At 46.9% G+C, this 22,419-nt stretch overlaps 1 protein-coding gene and 1 pseudogene across 1 annotated transcript in view; one reads left to right on the top strand and one right to left on the bottom strand.

The window, feature by feature from the left end:
• Positions 1–4,937: 4,937 nt before the first annotated feature.
• Positions 4,938–5,811, bottom strand: LOC112857405 (peroxiredoxin-1-like; annotated as a pseudogene).
• An 8,800-nt stretch (positions 5,812–14,611) lies between these two features.
• CDH1 (cadherin 1) overlaps positions 14,612–22,419 on the top strand; it is an 83,444-nt gene continuing 75,636 nt past the window's right edge. Inside the window, exons 1-2 of the mRNA XM_025920527.2 lie at positions 14,612–14,790; positions 15,682–15,796. Coding sequence (XP_025776312.1) covers positions 14,743–14,790; positions 15,682–15,796 — 163 coding nt within the window. The 5' untranslated portion in view covers positions 14,612–14,742. The remainder of the gene's footprint in view (positions 14,791–15,681; positions 15,797–22,419) is intronic.

Here is a 22,419-nt window from a genome sequence, read left to right as displayed (position 1 = left end):
CCCTTTCTTTCATGAGCCCATGAGTAGACAAGCACACGTGTGTCCATATACACAGGCAAACACGCACAAGGACAGGAGGGGACAGTCAGCATGCTCACTGACTGTGGTAAGGTGACTGAGCCTGGTTTGCCCTGGGCTTTCCTCGTTTTACTTTTTTTGAGAGAGAGAGAGAAAGAGAGAGAGAGAGAGAACACATGGGGCAGAGGGAGAGAGAATCTTAAGCAGGTTCCATGCTCAGCACAGAGCCCGACGCAGCACTCAATTCCACGACCCTGGGATTATGACCTGAGCCCAAATCAAGAGTTGGGCACTCTAGGTGCCTGGGTGGCTCAGTTGGTTAAGTATCCGACTTTGGCTCAGGTCAGTATCTCATGGTTTGTGAATTTGAGCCCTCTTTAGATCCTCTTTCTCTGCCCCTCCCCTGCTTGCATGTGAGTGCTCTTTCTTTCAAAAGTTAATAAACATTAAAAAAAAAAAAAAAGAGGGGGAGGGACCTGTGTGACTCAGTCAGTTAGGCGTCCGACTTTCGCTCAGGTCATGATCTCACGGGTTCGTGAGTTCGAGCTGTGTGTCGGGCTCTGGGCTGACAGCTCAGAACCTGGAGCCCGCTTCAGATTCCGTGTCTCCCTCTGTCTGCCCCTCCGCTGCTTGCACTCTGTCTCTTGCATTGTCTCGAAAATAAATAAACATTAAAAAAAAAAAAAAAAAAAAAAAAAAAAAAACAGTCAGGCACTCAACCAGCTGAGCTACCCAGATGCCCCTGGACTTTCCTGGTTTTAACACCAAGGGTCCTATACTCCAGGAACATCCACTATCCCTGGCAAATAGGGATGATTGGTCTCTAGCACTGAAGGTTGGTTGGGTCATTCTTCATGGATAGTGGAGGGGTGATGGCCTTCAGATGGACTTCTGTGTTGCTGGTGCTCAGCCCAGGACCAGGCACGTGGTGGGTTTGCCACAGCTCTGCCACTTACTAGTCTTGGAAAATCACCTCACCTCTTGGCGTCCTCAAGAGGGGACAGCATAGTATCTTCCTCAGAGATGTGCATGAGTCAATAATATGAAAAGTGCCTGGTACTAGTACCTGGAACATAATGAGTATTACATAAATGAGGGCCATTTTTGTTGTTGTTGTTGTTACAATTATATGTTACATGGATGAAAGGTTTCTGGATTTTTCCATTTGTGAAACAGAAAATGTAGGAGGTATAGGGCTACAAAAGTCACCCCTCGGCTAAGCTTGCTCTTAGCAAGATTCTCCTCCCCACTTAAAAAAGAAAGCTTTCTTCTGATAAAATTCATAAACCGCACAATTCACCCATTTCAAGCATCCAGTTCAGTGGCTTTTAGTGTATTCACAAGGTTGTGCTGTCATCACCGCAATCTAAGTTTAGAACATATACTTCCCTCTCTAAAAGAAGTCCCGTACCTGTTAGCAGTCACTCGCAATTTTCCCTCCAACCCCCCGGTCCTGCCCAGCCCTAGGCAACCCCTAACCTATTCTCTAATAGGTTGGCCTATTCTGGACATTTCATTAAAATGGAACCATAAACTATGTGGCTTCTTTGTCTAAGCACCATGTTTCCAAGGTTCATCTATGTCGTAGTGTGTATCAGACCTTCATCCTTCTCATGCTGACACCCCACCGCCCTCCTTCAATCCATTTTAGATATATCTAGAAAAGGTTAGACACTCGGCAAGTCAGAACAAGTTTGAGCTTGTGGAGACAGAGACCAAATAATTTTTTATTTTTGCTATATCTGTTTCTTTTATTCATTATATCTTACATTTTCTTTTGCCCTTCCTTATTGATTTTTAAAATCTTTTTTGTCTTTATTTTGCTTATTTTTTTTAATGTTTATTTTTGAGAGAGAGGGAGGGAGGGGCAGAGGGAGAGGGAGACAGAGAACCCCAAGCAGGCTCTATGCTGTCAGTGTAGAGCCCCACGTGAGGCTCAGACTCACGAATCGTGAGATCATAACCTGAGCTGAAACCAAGAGTCAGTTGCTTAACTGAGCCACCCAGGCACGCCCCCCCCTCAGATTTTATTTTATTTTTTTACTTTTATAATTTTTTTGTAAATTTTTTTAATGTTTATTTATTTTTGAGAGAGAGAGAGAGAGAGAGAGAGAACGCAAGCAGGGAAGGGGCAGAGAGAGAGAGGGAGCAGAATCTGAAGCAGGCTCCAGGCTCTGAGCTGTCAGCACAAACCGTGAGATCATGACTTGAGCTGAAGTCAGATGCTTAACCGACTGAGCCACCAGATGCCCCAGATGAACTTATGACCCCAAGATCGAGAGTCACATGCTCTATCAATGGAGCCAGTTGGGTGCCCCTTATATTTTCTTTATCTTTTAAAGAGATAATATTTGAGTTTTTTTAGAAGAATAAATATATAAAAAAGAAGAAGAAGAAATATATATATGTTACAAAACATAATATAACAGGTAATTGTGCACTCGCCAGTCACCCCAAATTTCCCTCTTCATAGAAATATCTGTGGGAAGATGAGGATTTGGTGTCCTCACAACCGTCCCAGCTTCCCTCTCAAACAACTCCCAATTTTTTTATCCAATTTTGAAAAAAAAGTTTAATGTTTATTTTTGAGAGAGAGAGACAGTGCAAGAAGCAGGGGAGGGGCAGAGAGAGAGGGAGACAGCAGCTCCAGGCTCTGAACTATCAGCACAGAGCCCGACATGGGGCTCAGACCCACAGACTGTGAGATCATGACCTGCACCGAAGTCAGACACCCAACTGACTGAGCCACCCAGGCATGCCAACCCAATTTTTAATAGTTATATATTATTCATAATACTTATATTTTGTTCTGTGACTATAATTAAGTCCTCTGTGCTTTGTCTGGAGGTTAAATCTAAAAACTGAAAGCAAAAGGCAACAGCACCATTCCATAAATGTCACTCACTTGAGAACCCCTGGCCTCCAAAAGAAGGAAACGTGAGCCTGGCCCATGACCCAATTTCCTATCTCAAGAAGCTGAAAGTCATTGTTTTTATTATTTTCATTTTTATTTTTTTTAGTGTTTATTTTTGAGAGAGAGTGCGAGGGGGGAGGGGCAGAGAGAGAGAGGAGGACAGAGGATCTGAAACGGTGGTTTGAGCTGACAGCAGAGAGCCCAATGCAGGGCTTGAACTCACAAACCTGGAGATCATGACCTGAGCCGAAGCTGAAGTTGGATGCTTAACCGACTGAGCCCCCCAGGCGCCCCAAAGTCATGGTTTTTAGAGGCAGGAGGAAACTAAAGAATCCTTCCAGGCCAGCTGAGTCATTTTAGAGACAAGATTTCATTGGCAGAGCCTGGAGGGTGGCCTTGTCAAAGGTGGAGGTAAGAGTAGGAGGGGATTTCTCTCTCCATCCCCTCTGGGTAGTGTCCTTGGCTCTGAGAGGAGGCGAGGGGCCTTTTCTGCTGGAAGGTGGGAGACAGGTCTTTGGGGCCCGCCTGGACAGCAGTTCTGCAGCAGCTTATCTGTCATTCCTGAGTTACCGGGTAAAAAGACATCGGTGCAAAGAGAGGGCACACAGCCAGCTATGGAGCTCCCCCGCTTTCAGCAGGCCTGGGAGAGCGTGAGAGGCTGGAGGGAGCCCGCTGCCCACAGACTGCACTGAAGGAAACCCTGAGCATTGTGAAATGTGGAAATTGTTATAGTTAATGTTCATTTAGTACTTCTTGTCTGCCACATTTACCTAGGTTATTTCACCCAGTTCTCAAGACCACCCAACCAGGTAGGTGCTGCTGTTATCCCCATTTGTGCAGATGAGAAAATTGAGAACCAAAGAGAGTTTGACTCCTTCAAAGGCTTTTAACTAGCCGGTGGAGGAGCAGGATTCAGGCTCAGGCAGTGAGCACCTATCCATGCCAGTTCCATGCTGGGAACCATTTTGTCATACTGGTGTTGGAGCCCGATCACCAGCCTCAGGCCTACTCTGCTATGACCTGGTTGTTCATCTCTCTGGGCCTTAGTCACTTCTTCTGGAAAATGGGTGTAATACATTCTGCTCTGTAGGCAGGTTGGAGAACCACATGACCCCCCCACCCCCACTAGGGCCCACCCCTCTGGTTTTAGCTCTCATCATTACCCCACCCCACCCCTTGATGCACTGAAGCCCCAGCCTGGCTGAACAATCACCAGCTCCAGCCATGCCCTTACCACCTTCTCCCGGCTGCCCTGGGGCCCGGAATTTCAGGTCAACTTGACAGATCAATCCTTGCTCAATTAAGCAAGGTTTGCCTCTCAGTTAAAATGGTACCTATAAATAAAGCCTGCCCTGACCCTAGCAGCATAGCATGGAGATTAAGAGGCTTTGGAGGCCAGTGGTCCTGGGTTCAGATTCCAGTTCTATCACTTGTACTGTGTAACCCTGGACAAATCTTGTCACTACTCTGAGCTTCTGCTTCCACGTCGGTGAAATGGATGTAGTGATAACACCCAAAGGGAGGTGCGAGGCCCAGTGAGAGAAGGCATGCAGAGTATGCTGAGCTTCAAAACATGGTAGCTATCTTCTTGATGATACCACATATTGCAATTACGGGCATTTAGCACAATGCCTGGTACATAGTTAGCATTTAATAAATATTTAATAAATAAATGGATAATGTTTACCTGTCTGCATCCCTCATTACCTCTGAGCTTCTTAGGGCAGGACACATTTTTTAAAAAATTATTATTATTATATTATCGTCTCAGTTCAGGTTTAATAGAAATGGCAAAAGATCCAAAGGGATGCCCCACTACCATACAGATCAGTTGGCCTACCCTCATAGCACAGCTCAGGCCATTCTCTCCAGAGGAAGAAAGGTGGGCCCCCTCAACCCCTGAAGGAAAGGCCTGTCCTGTCTCATACCACTTCTGCACTGAATCTGAAGTCTTGTGTTTTAAGCATGACAATAATACAAAAGAGATTCTGTTTTCATGGCCCCCCACTGCAGCCCGGCCCTAAAATGAGCCAGTGCTCACTTCTGCTTAGAGAAATATTTTTTGCTTTTCTGGACATCAGGCTTGATGCTATCACTGCCAAGCTTTCAGCCAGCTGGACGTACTTCCTCATGCTTGTCAGTAAACTGGACAGCTTGAACCACTCTGAGTCTCATCCACAGAAAGGCCGATGGGAAGGTCATTCACGGCGATCTGCTGAAGGATACCTTCATCGTCAATGATAAAGAGGCCCCTAAACGAGATGCCTTCGTTAGCCTTTAAGACTCCATAGTCCTGGGGCGCCTGGGTGGCTCAGTGGGTTAAGCGTCTGACTTCGGCTCAGGTCATGATCTCACAGTCTGTGAGTTCAAGCCCCGCGTCGGGCTCTGTGCTGACAGCTCAGAGCCTGGAGCCTGCTTCAGATTCTGTGTCTCCCTCTCTCTCTGTCCCTCCCCTGTTCATGCTCTGTCTCTCTCTATCTCAAAAATAAATAAAACATTAAAAAAATTAAAAAAAAAAAAAAAAAAGACTCCATAGTCCTGAGCGATGTTACCTTGGGGTCTGATACCAAGGGAATGTTTGTGGGTCCCAGTCCTCCTTATTTCTTGGGTGCATGGCTCCCTTTTAGGTGACAGAAATGAGAATCCACAGAGGCACCAATCACTTGGCAATCAAGTTTCTTACATTCTCCTGCCCTGTCACTGAAAGCAATGGTCTCCTTGGGGCACACAAAGGTGAAGTCAAGAGGGTAAAAGAAGAACAAAATGTATTTTCCTTTGTAGTCAGATGAACTGATGTCTTTGAACTGGCCATCTGGCATAACAGCCGTGGCTTTGAAGTTGGGGGCGGGATGCCCAGTTTTGGCATTTCCTCAAGACATCTTGCTGTCAGCAGCTCCGAGACAGAACGCACCAAAGACCAATCAGGAAGAAGACGCCTTAATTTTTTTAAGTAAACTCTACACCACACATGGGGCTTCATCTCACAACCCCAAGATCAAGAGTTGCATGCTCTACCAACTGAGCCAGCCAGGCACCCCGAGGGCAGGAAACATATTTATTTCTGTGTCCCCAGTGCTGAGCAGACTACCTGGCACATGGGAGTGCTTCATAAATGTTTGTTGTTTGCCCTAATGTTATGGATCTGGGCAGCCGTCATCTACGTTGCTAAAACTACAAGGTAAAAGGCTGCTGTAGAACTTGATAATGGGGGATTGGGTGACACTAACTGAATCTTAGTATTCTAATAGAGCTGACGAATTTGTTGCTTCCAGATATGATGTTGCAGGAAATAGTACCACATATGAAATATTTTGCCTAAAAAAAAATGAACCTGAATCAAATCAAGCCTCTGGATCTGAGGACTAGTTTGTGTCACATCTAGGATAGAGGTACATGTTACATGACACAGTGAGGATGCATTTGACCAAATACAAAACATAAGACCTCCAACAGGACAAATAATCCAGTGTCTTAAAAAAAAAAATCAGGGGCGCCTGGGTGGCGCAGTCGGTTAAGCGACCGACTTCAGCCAGGTCACGATCTCGCGCTCCGTGAGTTTGAGCCCCGCGTCAGGCTCTGGGTTGATGGCTCGGAGCCTGGAGCCTGTTTCCAATTCTGTGTCTCCCTCTCTCTCTGCCCCTCCCCCGTTCATGCTCTGTCTCTCTCTGTCCCAAAAATAAATAAAAACGTTGAAAAAGAAAAAAAAAAAAATTAAAAAAAAAATCAAAATAGAATGGGATTATATCAAATTAGAGAAAAGAGGATCTGTTCATTATCTTGATTGTGTTGATGGTTTCACAGCATATGCCAAAACTCATCATCAAATTGTATACTTTAAATATGTACGGTTCTATTTCAAAAAGCTAAACAAAAAGGGGTGGGGAGACTGTTATGGAGACTTAAGGGACATAACAGCCCAATGTGAACTGTGACTTTTGCCAGGATCCTGATTCAAATGAACTAATTGTAAAAAAGACATTTATTTTTAATGTTTACTTATTTTTGAGAGAGAGAGACAGAGTGCAAGCCAGGGAGGGGCAGAGAGAGAGAGAGAGAGAGGGAAACACAGAGTCTGAAAAAGGCTCCAGGCTCTGTGCTGTCAGCACAGTTCAGTGGGGCTTGAACTCACGGACCCCGAGATCATGACCTGAGCTGAAGTCTGACGCTTAACCAACTGAGCCACTCCGGTGCCCTGTGTAAAAAAGATATCTTTAAAAATATGACCTAGCCATTGGATGATATTGAGGAATTATTGTGAATTTTATTAGGCATCATTACATAATGGGATGATAGTCATGTTTTAAAAATGTCTCAGAGATGTAGACTGAAATATTTATAGGAGAAGTGACATGTTATCTGGGATTTAAAAAAATATTCTGCAAAAATAAAAAAAATGTAATGCAGAGGTAGGGGTGCCTGGGTGGCTCTGTCGGTTAAGTGTACGACTCTTGGTTTCAGCTCAGGTCATGATGTCATAGTTCGTGAGTTTGAGCCCCCCATTGGGCTCCACGCTGACAGCACAGGAGCCAGCTTGGGATGCTCTCTCTTCCCCCCTCTTTCTGCCTTCCTCTCTCGTGCTCTCTCTCTCTCTCTCAAAATAAATAAATAAACTTAAAAAATAAAATAAAATAAAATGCAGAGGTACACTTCTGTTAAAATGGCCAAATGACCCCACCACATGCTGGTGACACCCTGGAGCAATAGGAGCCCTCGCTGCTGGTGGCATGCAAGCCAGCTTGACAACTTCTTACAAAACTAAACATACTCTTACCATCCATTCCAGCAACTATGCTCCTTGGTATTTATTTACCCAAAGGGCTTGAAAACTTAAATGTACACAAAAACCTGAACACGAATGGTTATAGCAGCTTTATTCATAATTGCCAACACTTGGAAGCAACTAAAATGCCCTTCAGGGGTGAGTGGATAGTTAGATGATGGTACATCCAGACGATAGAATATTATTCAGTGCCCCCCCCCCCCCGAAAAAACCAAGCAAACAAGCAAGCCACAAAAAGCCATGGAGAAATCTTAAATTAATAAAAGAAGTCATAAATAAATACATAAATACATACATACATACATACATACATACATACATACAGAAAGCCAACTGAAAAGTCTACAAACCTTATGATTCCAACAGTTGGGGAGGGAAAATTTTTCTTTATTCTTCAAAATTCTTCTAGGTGACTTAAGAATAAAATTGACATGAGTCTGATTAACAGAAGGAAAAAAAGCTTAATTACATGCACGTGGAGGCCGAATCATAAAATTGAGACCCAAAATGATCAAGGCATGCAGCTTTTATGCATTTTAAAATTTTAATTCCAATATAATTAACATACCGTATTATGTTAGTTTCAGGTGTACAATTAGTGATTCAACAATTCTACACATTACTCAGTGCTGATCATAACAAGTGTACTCTTAATCCCCTCCCCCCCCCACCTCCCCTCTAGCAACCACTGTTTGTTCTCTGTAGTTCAGAGTCTGGTTTTTTGTTTGTGTCATTTTTTTTTGTTTGTTTGTGTTGTTTCTTAAATTCCACATGTGAGTGAAATTATAAGGTATTTGTCTTTCTCTGGCTTATTCCATTTAGCATTATGCCCTCCAGATACATGTTGTTGCAAATGAAAAGATTTCATTCTTTTTAATGGCTGGGTAATATTCTGTTGTGCATATATACCACATCTTCTTTATCCATCTATCAGTGGACACTTGGAACACTTGCATAATTTGGTTATTGTAGAGCATATATCTTTTTGAATTAATGTTTTCATTTCCTTTGGGTAAATACCCTGGAGTGGAATTACTACATCACATGGTGATTCTATTTTTATTTTTATTTTTTAAAATGTTTATTTATTTACTTAGAGCAGGGAAGGGGCAGAGAGAGAGAGAGAGAGAGAGAGGGAGAGAGAAAATCCCAAGCAGACTCCATGCTCAGCTCTGAGCCTGATGTGGAGCTTGATCTCACAATCAGGAGACCAGGAAATCATGACTTGAGGTGAAATCAAGAGTCAGATGCTTAACCAACTGAGCCACCCAGGAGCCCTGATTCTATTTTCAATTTTTTGAGGAAACTCCATACTGTTTTCTACAGAGCTTTTTTTTTCTAATTTTTTTTTTAATGTTTATTGGTTTGTTCGTCTGTTTGTTTGTTTGAGGGAGAGAGCACAAGAGGGGTGGGGGGTGGGCAGAGAGAGAGGGTGACAGAAGATCAGAAGCAGGCTGTGTGCTGACAGCAGAGAACTCAATGCGGGGCTCACACTTGTAAACCGTGAGATCCTGACCTGAGCCAAAGACGAACGTTTAACCTACTGAGCCACTCAGGCACCCCTTTTTAAATTTTATTTATTTATTTTAAGCAATCTTTACACCCAGTGTGGGGCTTGAACTCCCAGAGATCAAGAGTCACATGCTCTTCTGACTGAGCCAGCTGGGCATCCCCCACAGAGCTTTCATACATGTTACATGAAGAAATATAATCTGTGAGTAATTGACAGGATAAAGAAAATTTAGGCTGGGAGCTCCAATTAATAACCAATTTTAAACAGAATTTCGGCTGGGCTAGTAAATGAGTACAACTAACAAGGTTTATTTATATAAGCTTCCCTGGCTCTCACTTCTCTGTGTCTCACCATACCGATGGATGTCTATTTACCTCCTGGTACAGGGAGGGTACCTTTCACATGGGAGATTTATTTCCTACTTTCAGGCGGACAAAGGGGGGTCCAAGTGTCTTTTTTGCACTGGCTATTTCTTAAATAATTCAAAATAATCGATATGCCAAAATGGCATGGGGGGGGGGTTGACTTGTGCCCCAAACACTTATATGACATTCTGGAAAAGGCAAAATTATGGAGACAGTGAAAAGATCAGTGGTTGACAGGAGTTAGCAGTGAGGCAGGGATGAACAGGCAGGCAGAGCACAGAGGATTTTGTTTTGTTTTGTTTTGTTTTGAGCACAGCGGATTTTTAGGGCAGTGAAGTGACTCTGTGTGACTCTATAATGGGGGATACATGTCGTTATACATTTGTTCAAACTCATAGAATTGTAATGTAAAGTTTGGGTGATTGTAAGTGTCAATGTAGGCTCATCACCTGTAACAAATGTACCACTCTGGTGGGGTGTGTTAGGGGATGCTATGATGTGTCAAGGGGTATTTGGGAAATCTCTGTACTTTGCTCTCAAATCTGCTGTAAACATAAAACTGCTGTTGGAGCACCTGGGTGGCTCAGTTAGTTAAGCATCCAACTTTAGCTCAGGTTATGTTCTCATGGTTCGTGAGTTCAAGCCCCACTTTGGGCTCTCTGCTGTCAGCATGGAGCCCGCTTCTGATACTCTGTCTCCTTCTCTCTCTGATCCTCCCCCTCTTGTGTTCATTCTCTCTCTCAAAAATAAACAAATATTAAAAAAATTTTTTAATTATTAAAACTGCTGTAAAACAGTCTTTTTTTTTAAAGAGGGGTGAAAGGTGCAACAAGACTTGGTACAACTATAAAGTTTACAAATTAGGAAATTATGAAAATTGCAAAAAATAATGATTGGACCTAGATGATAGATACGTGGCATTTCATTACACTCTACATGGTACGCAGTATACTACCTTCTTTACTTTGTGTTTGAAATAAAAATGTTTTTTGCAGACGTGAGTGGTTGAGCCGCAAAGGGCAAGGGCCGCACCCCTATCGGTTACCATTATTTTAACAGGAGGCTGAAGCTGGATATCCAGTCCCCTCCCATGTGTGCTGGCAGGCAGCCTGGCCCAGCAGAGGTTCCAGGAGCCCCTAAGACAGAGCCTCCTCTCTCCACAGTGCTGGGCGCTTGATCTGGCTGGAATTTCTAGCAATTTCAATTTCCCTGGGATTCCTCTCCAGCCAGCGGGGGGTTAAGCTCCTGCCAGAGAGGCTTGGGGAGGGGGTGCCCCTCTCAGTCTGAGTACCAGTATTACCACCGCTTTGCCAGGAGATGAAAGCAACCAGAGTGCCTGAGGAATTAATCATTAGCCTCCTGGCCGATCAGTGGCGAGGACACCCAGGAAATGAAAGTTCATCGGAGTCACACCCTGCAATAAGGAAACTTTATTGCTGTCCCAGTGATGGATGCCCAGTGAACACCGGCGGTAGGGTCTGTCATCCACCTGGAGCGGCTCCAGCAAGGCCTCTGGTCAACGTTTCTTTTCACTGTAGATACTCGAAATTCTACCATTAACAGCGGACTGGCCTTCAGAGAGATCTAACTCCAAGATTTTGATTTTTCTTCCCCTCAGTTGAGAAGCTAATGAACGCAGTGGACCTTACCACCTGCACTGACAAGGTTGGATACAATCTCAGAGGGTACGTGGCCCTCCCAGAAGCCCATCCACAGACACCAGTTTAAGAACCTTGGGCGGAGTTTACTAGCTCCAAAGTTCTCATTCTTTTGAAAGGAGCACACCCAAGAGCCCTCTTTAAAATGCAAATGATCCCTGGGAAGGTTGAAAAGACTAACCAGCCTGTTTGAAAGAGTTTTTCCAAGCTTGGGCAGAGATAGCATAAGAGATTTTAATGGTGGGGTAGGGAGGCTGCACAGGGGCTCACAATTTTGCCTAGCACTGGGAAGGGAATGTAGTGAGCCAAGAGTGCCGATAGCTAACTTTACAGAGCACTTACAACAATCTTGTGAATTAAGTGCTACCAGCATCCCCATTTTATGGATGAGGAAGCCGAGACTAGAAAAGGTCAAGTGACATGCTATGCAGTTAGTGGCAGAGGGGGAATTTGAGGCCTCCATCAGCCTAAGATCAAAGGCCATCGTTTTTTGATGGAAGAGGAAACAGGCAATTCACTGAGGGCCACAGTCACTCAGTGCTCCACTTCCATCCCCCATGTGTCCCCTCCTCACTCCAATAAGCTGAGAGCCGGCAGTGCTTCACGACTGTTCCCTGGAGCTTGAAGGACTTGCTGAGAAGTCTGAAGAGAGCATCATGCTGACCTGTCTTCACTGCCCCTAATTGTTTTCTAAAATCCTTTTTATTGAATTATCAGAGTGTAATGGAAGAGTCGATGAGAGTCGCTTCAGAGTTACAAGGCCAGGGCCTGCTGGGTGGAGAAAAGCAAAGCCCTAAAGGCTCCCCAGGCTGAGCAATGGTATAAAATATGTATTTTTACATAACTGGGAGAAAAAAAAGAAACGGACAAGCCACCCCGTGGGGGAAACGCCTCTTTCCGTATTTCCATTATCTTGTGTAATGCACAGTCGGGCAGGAGCCGCAGTGGAAAAGGAAATACTGGAGCCTTTTCCCTATAAGCCTCCTGGTGGGTTAAGAGGCAGAGAGAGCCAAGATGTAGAAATCCAAATGGCCTGGGCCGGTGCTCAGAAACCCATTAAAACCGTGGGGACAGGTGAGGAAACCCATTACAACTGAGGGGCCGGGTGGGGGAGGGGAGCTGGGCTGATTCCAAAGATCGCCTTGGTTGGCAACAATACCTCTCCTCTGGGCTGAGAAAGTAGCCTTAGTGAGCTCAGATTCACCTTTAGGTCTGCGTGAGGTATTCTAAACGGGGCCTCCCCAGTGAGGAAGGGGGACACGGGGCGATCCCTCCTAAGGAACAACCACCACACCAAACATTTACCGAGCAGTTGCTACCTGGTGCCAAGTATTCCCTAGTGATTTTCCTGCATGGCTTCCATCAACCCATTTATACAGATGAGAGCATCGAGTTGCCCAAAGTCCTACAGCTGGTGAGCGGCTGACTCCACACTGTTTTGTAGTTCTGACGCGCTTAGGAGGGTGAAGGGAAACATAGTGTCCTTGTCAGGGTAGCCAAAGCATACTGACATGGCTGGCCTCTGGCAGTCGGACAGGGAAGCTATCTGACCTAACGTTTGCATGTCTGTTCTTCTTTTTACCCTAAAATTATTTCACTAAGGACAGAATTCTCTAGAGAAGGCAGTGGTGGCAAGAGCGTGGTGTTAAGAGCCCCAATCTAGGGATCTGGAGATCTCAGGTTCTAGTCTTGGCTTTGATGTTAACTTGCTATGGGACATTGAAAGTTATTTGCAGAGGTGCCTGGGTGGCTCAGTTGCTTGTGTCCAACTACGGCTCAAGTCATGATCTTGAAGTTCACGAGCCAGAGCCCTGCCTTGGGCTTTGTGCTGACAGCTCTGAGCCTGGAGCCTGCTTTGGATTCTGTCTCTCTCTCTGTCTCTCTGCCCCTCCCCGGCTCACACTTTTGTCTCTCTCTCTCAAAAATAAATAAATATTAAAAAAAAAAAAAGAAAGTTATTTGCAAATAACAGGCTTGGATAATCTTGAAAGGGTCTCTTCCAGGTCAACATTAAAAGACAGATTGAGGGGCACCTGAGTGACTCACTTGGTTAGGCATCCGACTCTTGATTTTGACTCAGGTCAGGATCTCCAGCTTTGTGAGAGCACATAGGGCTATGTGCTGACAGCTCAGAGCCTGTTTAGGATTCTCTCTCCCTCTCTCTCTGTCCCTCCAACCACTCACACTCTCTCTTTCTTTACCTCTCTCAAAATAAACATTAAAAAAAAAAAAAAAAAAAGAGGACAGGTTGAAAACTCCAGCTCTAGCTCCTAGACAATCTGGGGTCTACACGCGGTGAAGCTGATAGAAAGAAGGGTCCTGGAATCAGAGCACCTCCCTCACCTCCTTGCCTCCAAATGTTTATGCCTCAGTTGCTTAGCAAATGAGAATAATAAAAGCTCTTGGGCTGTTTTGGAGATGATATTAAGTGAGAGGGTCAATGTTAAATGCTTGGCATAGAGCCTGGCTCAGTACCTTTCAATGCTCTGCACCTATTTTGCTATTGTTATCCTTATCCTTCACATCTGTATAGAGCTTTTATGGTGCAGGAAACATTGGCCTTATTTGTTTGTTTGTTTGTTTGTTTGTTTGCGAGAGAGACAGAGACAGCACGACTTGGGGAGGGGCAGAGAGAGAGAGAGGGAGAGAGAGAGAATCCCAAGCAGGCTCAGCACTGTCAGGGCAGAACCCCATGGGGGGCTGGAACTCACAAAACTGTGAGATCATGACCTGAGCCCAAACTAAGAGCCGACGGAGCCACCCAGTTGCCCCTTATTTATTTATTTTCATTTATTTATTTATTTTTAAGTAGGCTCCATGCCCAGTGTGGGATTTGAGCGCACGACCTTGAGATCAAGATGTTCTACCGAGGGAGCCAGCCAGGCTCCCCAAAACATTGGTCTTATTAATTGGTTGGCAACCTCACAACAACATAGGGAGGATTTTGTGATTAGTATTCCCATTTGGAGGGTGGAGAAACAGACTTGAAAGGTAGGTCCTGCCCAGTGGATTGATTTGTACACTCACGAACCTGTGGAGATCTGCAGTTAAGAAGACAGGACCCGATAAAGAGAGAAGTCCTTTCTGCCCCCAGGTGTTAGTGAGCCACCGCGCGGCTGGGAGGGAACTTGGTGGAAACAGGAATCCTGGAGCCCCTATTCCCTCCCCGGACTAGCAATCCATCGCTGGCCAGCCGGTCACCCGGTCGGCTGGAGGCTGCGAGGCGGGGTCAGGGGCGGGCCTACCGCCCCCAGCCCGCGGGGCAAGCCGAGACCCAGCCGCGCCGCTCATTGGCTGCGGTCCGCAGGTGTACCCTCAGCCAATCAGCGCTGTGGGGGGCGGTGCCTTCCAGGCTCACCTGGCGGCCGCGACGCTGCCCGGCTCAGTGGCGTCGGGAACCGCAGAGCACCTGTGGGTTCGCGGAAGTCCTGCCGTACTCTAGCCCGGCCAAGCTCCGCGGGACCCAGCCCGACCCGACCTCTGCCCGGCCCGCCATGGGCCCTCCGTCCCGTAGCGTCTCCGCGCTCCTGCTGCTGCTACAGGTACGTCGCGTCCCTTGGTTTTGCGGGGGACGCCTTCCGGCCCCACCATCACGCGCCCGGCCCCGTTCCTCTCTCTCCTCTCGTCCCCTCTTCTTCCAAGAAAGTTTAGGTCCAGGAATGGCCTGGAAGCTGCGCCGCGCTCTGGGCTCCACGGAGGTGGGAGTGGGAGCGGGAGCGGGTGCGGGTGGAGAGCGCGTGGCTTTGCCCACTCCCTCGCGCAAATACTAGAGTTGGGGGGCGAGCCTCGCTGCGGCTCTGGGGACTCCGAGCTGGCGGCGGTAGAGGCTGGGGGCGGGCAGTGGGGGGCGTGGGGCAGGGTGGGGGCCGGGGTACAGAAAAGGGGAGTCCCGCTGCAAGTCGGGGGAGCCAGGAGTAGTGGAGATGACCCCTGAGGTAAGGAAAGGGAAATCAACAGAAATAAAAGCACTTGCCTATAAAGAAAGGCTCGTAAACAGGTATGGGGCGCCGTGGGTTAATAAAGGGCTCAAAAGGTGTTGGGGCGCCCTTCGGTGTGAGAAACTAGACTTAGGAGTGGGAGTGTTCCCAGCATAAGGAAAGTGAAGTGGGGAACAGTAAAGTTGCCTCTAGTGAAATTTTAAAAAGGAGAATGCAAAGAAAGGAGTGGTTGGTCGGGAGGAGGTTGACCCAGCAGCCCCCCTCTCCCGGGAGTACCTGGGAGCTTGGCGGCAGCAAGTTTCGGAATGAAAGAGTTTGGCGTGGCTGCCTGCCCTGGGGGTTGGGGGTGAGGGTGGATCCCTCCCACAGGCCAACGCTGGGAGCAAGGGAGGGGCGGCGCGGTTGGTTTCGGTGTGGGCAGGAGGCGACCCCTCCTCGCCGGGGGGAACCCCCCTCCCCCGATCACCCTGGTTCCATACCTTTCCCCTACTCCAGGTCACATCAGGGCTCTGCCAGGAGCCCGAGCCCTGCCGTCCTGGCTTTGGCGCCGACAGCTACACGTTCACCGTGCCCCGTCGACATTTGGAGAGAGGCCGAGTCCTGGGCAGAGGTGAGGACGTACTGCTGGGGTCCCGAGCTGGGTGCGGTGGGAGTGGGAAGGGTCCGAGAAATTGCTCCCACGGCTCTGGGCTGGACTGCGCAAACCCTTTTTTCCTGGCTCAAATGGCACCCCTTTGGAATTTACACAGATGTAACGATCTAAACTTTTATTGTGGTTGAGAGAGCTATGGTATGGGTAATTATGTGGGGGGGGGGGGGGGGGGGCATTTTTTAGAGGCCTTTAATGTGTGTCAAATTGTCCTGACCACTTGAGAGTCTGTCATTTCAGACTGCTAAAACCTGATGTGTGGGGTGAGGGGCGGCAGTAATTCCCGTTTTGCAGATGAGCAAATGGAGGCTCAGAGGGTGGAGTCCACTTGCCCCAGGTCTGCCAAGCAGGAATTTGAACTAGGACTGATTCCCAGGCCCCATTCTGCACCATCTCTGGGATGACTGAGGTGCCAAGGGTTGTGGCATTTGCTCAAAGAGATGAAAACATTTTGATACACTTACTATTCCCCCAATGAATAATGGTTTTAAAAAAAAAAAAAAAACCAGTAGCTGTGATTCAGGAATGAAAACACACACAATGTACTTCTGGGCCTTATCACTGTGATAATCAGGATTCTAGAGTTAGCTTTATTTCACTGTTACCCAGAAATGAGAGAGCAAGGGAAGCTTGGTTTCTCTTCTGGTTTCATTGATTCCCAGATGCTTATTTCCTACCAAACGATTTCTTCCTCTTGATTTCAGTTGATTGGGCAAGTATCATAAGTATAAAAGAGACACTTTTTAAAATGAGAAATCACCCACAATTCCCCTAAGGAAATTCACTGCGTTTATTCTTCCAGTCTTTGGCCACATGAAAACTTGAGCAATCACGCTGTTGTGTGAAAATTGTTTGAATTTTGGAAGTTGTTCCAATAGTGGGTGGCATTCCCTCCCGCCCCCCCACCCCTACCCCCACCCCCACCCAGAGAAACTGCAGCTCCATTGATTAAACATACTTGGTTTTCTGAGGCCTGCCTGTGTTGTGTGGAGCTTTCTATGAAGTGAGAAAGGAAGTGTCTGATTTTGCAGTGGGTCCACCATTAGTCGATGGTTGACAGCTTGCCCAGCCCTGTGCTGGGTAACTCAGGAATGAATTGAAGAGATATGGAGACACTCCAGCCTGCTGTTGGTATTTCACGTTCCAGCAGATTATGGAGAATGCCCCAGGACCCGCTTAGAGGGCACTGTGGGACATGGGCATTCAGGTGCCAAAGAATGTGGGTGGTGTGGGATGTTTTGATGAGTATCAGTTGGCAGTGAGGGCTGCTGGCTTCTTGGAGGAGGCAAAGTTGACCCGGCCTTGAAGATTGGGGCAGGAGTTAGAAATTGGGGGTGTGCCTGTGTATGTGGAGGTGTTCCAAGACAAGCGCCGGTCACTTTGTTTTCCCGTACCAAGGCTTTTGGTAAGTCCAGATGTGAGTTAGTCTGCTTTTATCACTCCTGCACCCCTCTTCCCCAGACAAGCTCTTGGTCTGACCAAGAATATTATTGCATAATAATATAAATATTACCATTATTATTAATAGCAGCCTATTCCTTTTGAACCAGACTCTGGGGCAAGTGCTCGATTTTATCCCACTTAATATTCCCACGAACTGGGGCGCCTAGGTGGTTCAGTCGGTTAAGCGTCTGACTTTGGCTCAAGTCATGATTCCCTAGTTTGTGGGTTTGAGCCTCCCATCCAGCTCTGTGCTGTCAGTGTGGAGCCTGCTCTCCCTCTCTGCCCCTCCCCCACTTGCCCTCTTGCTCTCAAAAATAAACATTAAAAAATATGTATATCTATTCCCAAGAATCTTTTTTTTTTTAAAAATTTTTTTTTAATGTTTATTTATTTTTGAGACAGGGAGAGACAGAGCATGAACGGGGGAGGGTCAGAGAGAGAGGGAGACACAGAATCTGAAACAGGCTCCAGGCTCTGAGCTGTCAGCCCAGAGCCCGACGCGGGGCTTGAACTCACGGACCACGAGATCATGACCTGAGCCGAAGTCGGACGCTTAACCGACTGAGCCACCCAGGCGCCCCTCTATTCCCAAGAATCTTATGAGGGTAGGCACTGTTGTTATTTCTATTTTGCAGGGGAGGAAATTGAAACGTAAAGCAATTTAGTAATCCGTTCAGAGATCCACAGCTGGTCTTTGTCCTGTTCTCTCCCCCTCTCAATCATTTCAAAAAAAGAGGTGTTTGGAGAATTAGTGTCCATTGTGCAGTAAACGTTGTCTTCCCTGTGTGCCTGAGAGAGCAGAGGTGTTGATATAGCAGGACCCCGAGAACAGGAGGAGGTGGTGATGGAGATGGGTCACAACAGGTGGGAAGTGGAGAGAGGCCTGTGGTGGTGAGCTTGGTGGGAGAGGCAGCTTCTGAAAGCCGCCTGTGTGGCTGGGTTCAGTGTCCTTTATGTCCAAGACCCGTCCCATCAGCAGATTTGCTGACATTTCACCGTTTAGACCTTCCTCCGAGTCCAGTGTGGAATTACCCCAGGACGGAAGTGCCCTTCTGGTAAAATCACACATGTGACCTCAGAAGACTGGCTTTGTGACTTAAAAAGGCAGTTAGGATTTAGGGTGGTGGCCTCACTCTCTTTGGACCCTCCAGGGAAGTGGAAGGATGTGACATTAGCACCAGGTTTAAATATTCGCTTCACGGGAGTTTGAAAATAAGGAACCTGTTACTTTTTGTCCACCGTTTGCCATAGGGTGTCACGAATAGGGTTTGACCGAACTCAGGGGACCCTGGAGTGGTTTGCTGGGGCGATTGTTGTGCTCTGTGAGATGGACGTCCCCACGGCCTCGGCCCTGAATTTATGTCTTTGGTAACTCTCCAGGTTCTAGAATAGAGAATGTTTTAAAAAACAAACAACTTTAAACCAGTTTTCTAGAGTTTGAGAATTTTTCTTTTTTCTGGCATAAACTGGTTTGAGAAACCCCGGCTATTTCATATTGCCTTCAGCTTTAAGTTGATAGAGGGGTGAGCTGCAAAAAGCAGACAGGCTTGGAAACCAATGGCTTCTTGCTTTGCTTCACCACCTGGTTTCAGGTGTACAGGGCTTCTGTTTTGGGTTTGAGCTCTGGCTCCTTGATGGATTGACCTAGCTCACAAGCACCCACTTGTGTGGATTAAATACATCCATTTCCCCCTTTCTAAAAGATGTGCTGAAAGGTGGTAGAAACAGGGTGCAGGCCTCCTAATTAAACTGGGCTTAAAAAAAAACAAATACGGAAACCTGCTTTGGGAATCTCCTTACATCATCAGACACCCACTCCCCTGTCCCTCAAACTCACTCAGTTCATGATTACTCACATCTGTGACAAAGGTTAATGTCAAGCTCACCGGGGAAGGAGATCTGGGTCCTCCCAGGTCCTGGGCCCTGCAAGGCTATGTAAGGAAGTCTGGCTGCTGCTCCCCCTGGGGCCTGCCTGCCGGACCTGTCCTGCCTCTGCCAGATGGTTATGGAAATCCCTGTTTGCTCTCTGGAGCTTTTTATTGGGTGAGACTTTTCTTCCGAAATGCTCACCTTGGTGTCTGTTACACATTCCCTTCCAAGTGTAACCCCAGATAAGCCAGACGCTGAAGCAATCACCTCTCACATCTCCCAGGAGCTGCCAAAATCCTAAAATCCCCGAGAGGCACCTGTCACAATTCAGACTTTGAGTTTCTACTCTGCCTCAACTCCCATCTCTTTTTAGGGCTTTAGGCCTTCAAGGAGGGGAATGAGTCTGTATGGCTGGTCAGGAGAGTTTGTGAGTAAGCACATCAAAGGTCCAGGTTTGTCTTTCAGCTCCTAGCTATGTGACCTTGGGTAAAACGCTTTATTTGATTGGGTCTCGGTTTCTCCACCTGTGAAATGGGGGGGGGGTAGTAGTACTTAGCGGTTTGTTGTGAGGATTAAAAGGCGTGTTTGTTTTAATTTGGCTAGCCAACAAGTAAGAGTGCCAGCACTGGGCTAGACTCTGGGGTTACAGTAATTAATAAAGCAGATCTGGGCTGAACATAAAGAAGAGAGATGATGTAAAGAAACAGGAAATATTAAATGGTGCCTCATATTCTTAGCACAGAGTAGGCACTCAAATATTATTTTGAAGAAATGAATGAATGTTTATTACCCCTCATATATTGGCTTATTTTTTCCCCCTCTCAAATTCTTTGGCCTTAGGCCCGTCCTAGATCTAAATGGACCAGAAGAGTTGTCAGTTAGAACCTTCTAAGATGCACGTGAGCACTGCACGCCCAGTCTGTGCTTCTCGAAGCTGGGCTACCCCATAAGTGTGTCCCAGGATTACAGCGTGCTGAGTGCTTCCTTCTGAATGCCAGAGGGCAGAGGCGGGAGCCCTCAAACCTGAATCTGGAAGGGGAAAGGCAGCCATTTTTAAGTGTTTTTCATCTTTGGTCAATTGAAAGAAATTCCTGTGGTGGCCTTTCGTCCTTTCTCTGCCTCTCTCTCTTGCTACTTCAACTTTATCTTTCATACACTTGAGCTCATGCTTGCTGCTGTCCAGAGGGCTTTAGCCACCTTGTTTTTACACATTTCGTCTTCGCCTTCCTTCCTCTTCTCTGCATCTAATCCTCCACCCCCCCTGCCAAGGCTCTGGTGGCATATTTCCATCATTTAGAAGGTTCTTGAGTCACACTGCCTAGGTTGAAACCCAGGGAATGTCCCTTGCCACCTGAGGGGAGGTCGGCCAAGGACCTTATCCTCTAAGCCTTAGTTTCCTCATCTGTAAAGTGGGCCTAACAGTACCAGGTGCTCAATGAATATTAAATATTAAAGCCCCGAAGTATTTGGTGCCTTCTGCTTGCGTCTCTCCCATGTGTTTTACCTGTGGTTCAGAACTTTTCCCTGTGCTCCTTCCCACCCCGTAAACCAGCCAAACCAGTTTCCTCACTCTCCCCGATTCTGTGTTAAAGCAAACACTGCTCTGCAAACAGTGACAGACCAAAGTGCCCTTTGCTAGGAGAGGGAATTTGGTGACAGTCTTCTTGTTTGCCTCTGCCAGCGGACTCCGCGGTGGGGCTGCCTGTGGACCTGCTTGTGAATATTGTTTGCAGATGGAGTGGGAGGGGTGGGGCAAGGAGTAGCTGGGGGGTGGGAAAACAAGATGACCCTGAACTTGTCAGCTTCTGCCTGGTTTTTAAAATTATTTCATGGGACACCCGGCTGGCTCAATCAGTAGAGTACGGAGGTAGACTTTTGATCTCGGGTTTGTAAGTGGGTTTTTGTTTGTTTGTTTATTTATTTATTTTGAGAGAGAGAGAGGAGAGAGAGAGAAAGAGGAAGAGAGAGAGAGAGAGACAGGAGAGAGAGAGAGAGAGAGAGAATACGAGCAAGCACTCTCACCATCGGGAGATCACAACCTGAGCTGAAACCAAGAGTCAAATGCTTGTTCGACAAAGGTGCCCTTTTGGGTTGTAAGTTTGAGCCCCACGTTGGGTGTAAAGATTACTTAAAATCTTTAAAAAACTTAAATTATTTTATAATACACATGCTGTAGGATACTGTGTGTTTTCCCATTGCCAGAAATGCTCCGCCCTAGCTCCTGAGAGTATGGGTTACCTGCATGGCTTCGTGTGGGATCACCTGGAACACTTCAAAGATGCACATTTGCCCTCCTGCACATCACTGAACTACAGTTTCTGAGAGTGGAGATCTGGACATGGTAGTTTTTAAAGCTCCCCAGGTGTCTGCTGCCACCAGATTTGTTGTCCTGGACAACTCCAGTAGCTAGGTCACAATGTTTGATGAGTAAATACCTGGTGCCAGTGGGGTATGAACATCTCGTTCAGCCTGAGGCCAGGGATCCAAGGGCACCCTTGATCTGGAAGGGATAAGGCTGGTCCTTCTGCCATGCTGGCAAAGGAGTGCTCTGTGGGTGTGGGGTGGGGCACATGGGGTGGGAATGGGGTCCCAGAGAAGTAGCTGCCTCCCCACCATACACCTCTTGCTTGGGGCACTGACTTAAGACCCAGCCTTCGATCTCAGGGAGATTCCAGAAATCTCTGAGACCCTTGCAGGGGGTAATTTCAGTACATTCTGAGAAGGGCTCTGCGGTGGGAAAATGTTCAGAGGATTCAATGAGCGCTCAGTTTTACCTGCTGGGCTTTGGTGAGTGATAAGGCTCCAGCCAGCCAGAGGTGAACAGACTCTCCAGGTATGGGAAACGGGGTGCCCAAAGGCATGGCGGGGCATGAAAGAGTCAGGCTGGAGCTGTGCTTGCAGGAGATGGTCCCAGGAAGAGAGTGCCTAGGGGTAGACCACAACCAGGCTATCACAGGGCCTTGGACTTTAGTCTGCAGGTAATAGAGGGTTTACTTTGTTGTTTAAGAAATCTCTATGCCCAATGTGGGGCTTGGGTGCATGACTGTGAGATCAAGAGTCGCATGCTCCACCAACGGAGCCAGCCAGCGGCCCCGGGTTTTCTCTTTCTATTCTTTTTTTTTTCCTTTCATTCCTTCCTTTTCTTTTAGTAGAAATCATTCACTTGGTTAAAAATGTAAAAAAATATATATATGTGTGTGTGTGTGTGTGTGTGTGTGTGTATATATATATATATATATATTGCCGACAGTGAAAAAGTCTCCTTCCCACCC

Source organism: Puma concolor, chromosome E2 (genome assembly GCF_028749965.1).
Source record: "Puma concolor isolate L17-30 chromosome E2, mPumCon1.1.hap2, whole genome shotgun sequence".
Taxonomy (NCBI): domain Eukaryota; kingdom Metazoa; phylum Chordata; class Mammalia; order Carnivora; family Felidae; genus Puma; species Puma concolor.
This window is presented reverse-complemented; position numbering and strand designations above follow the sequence as displayed.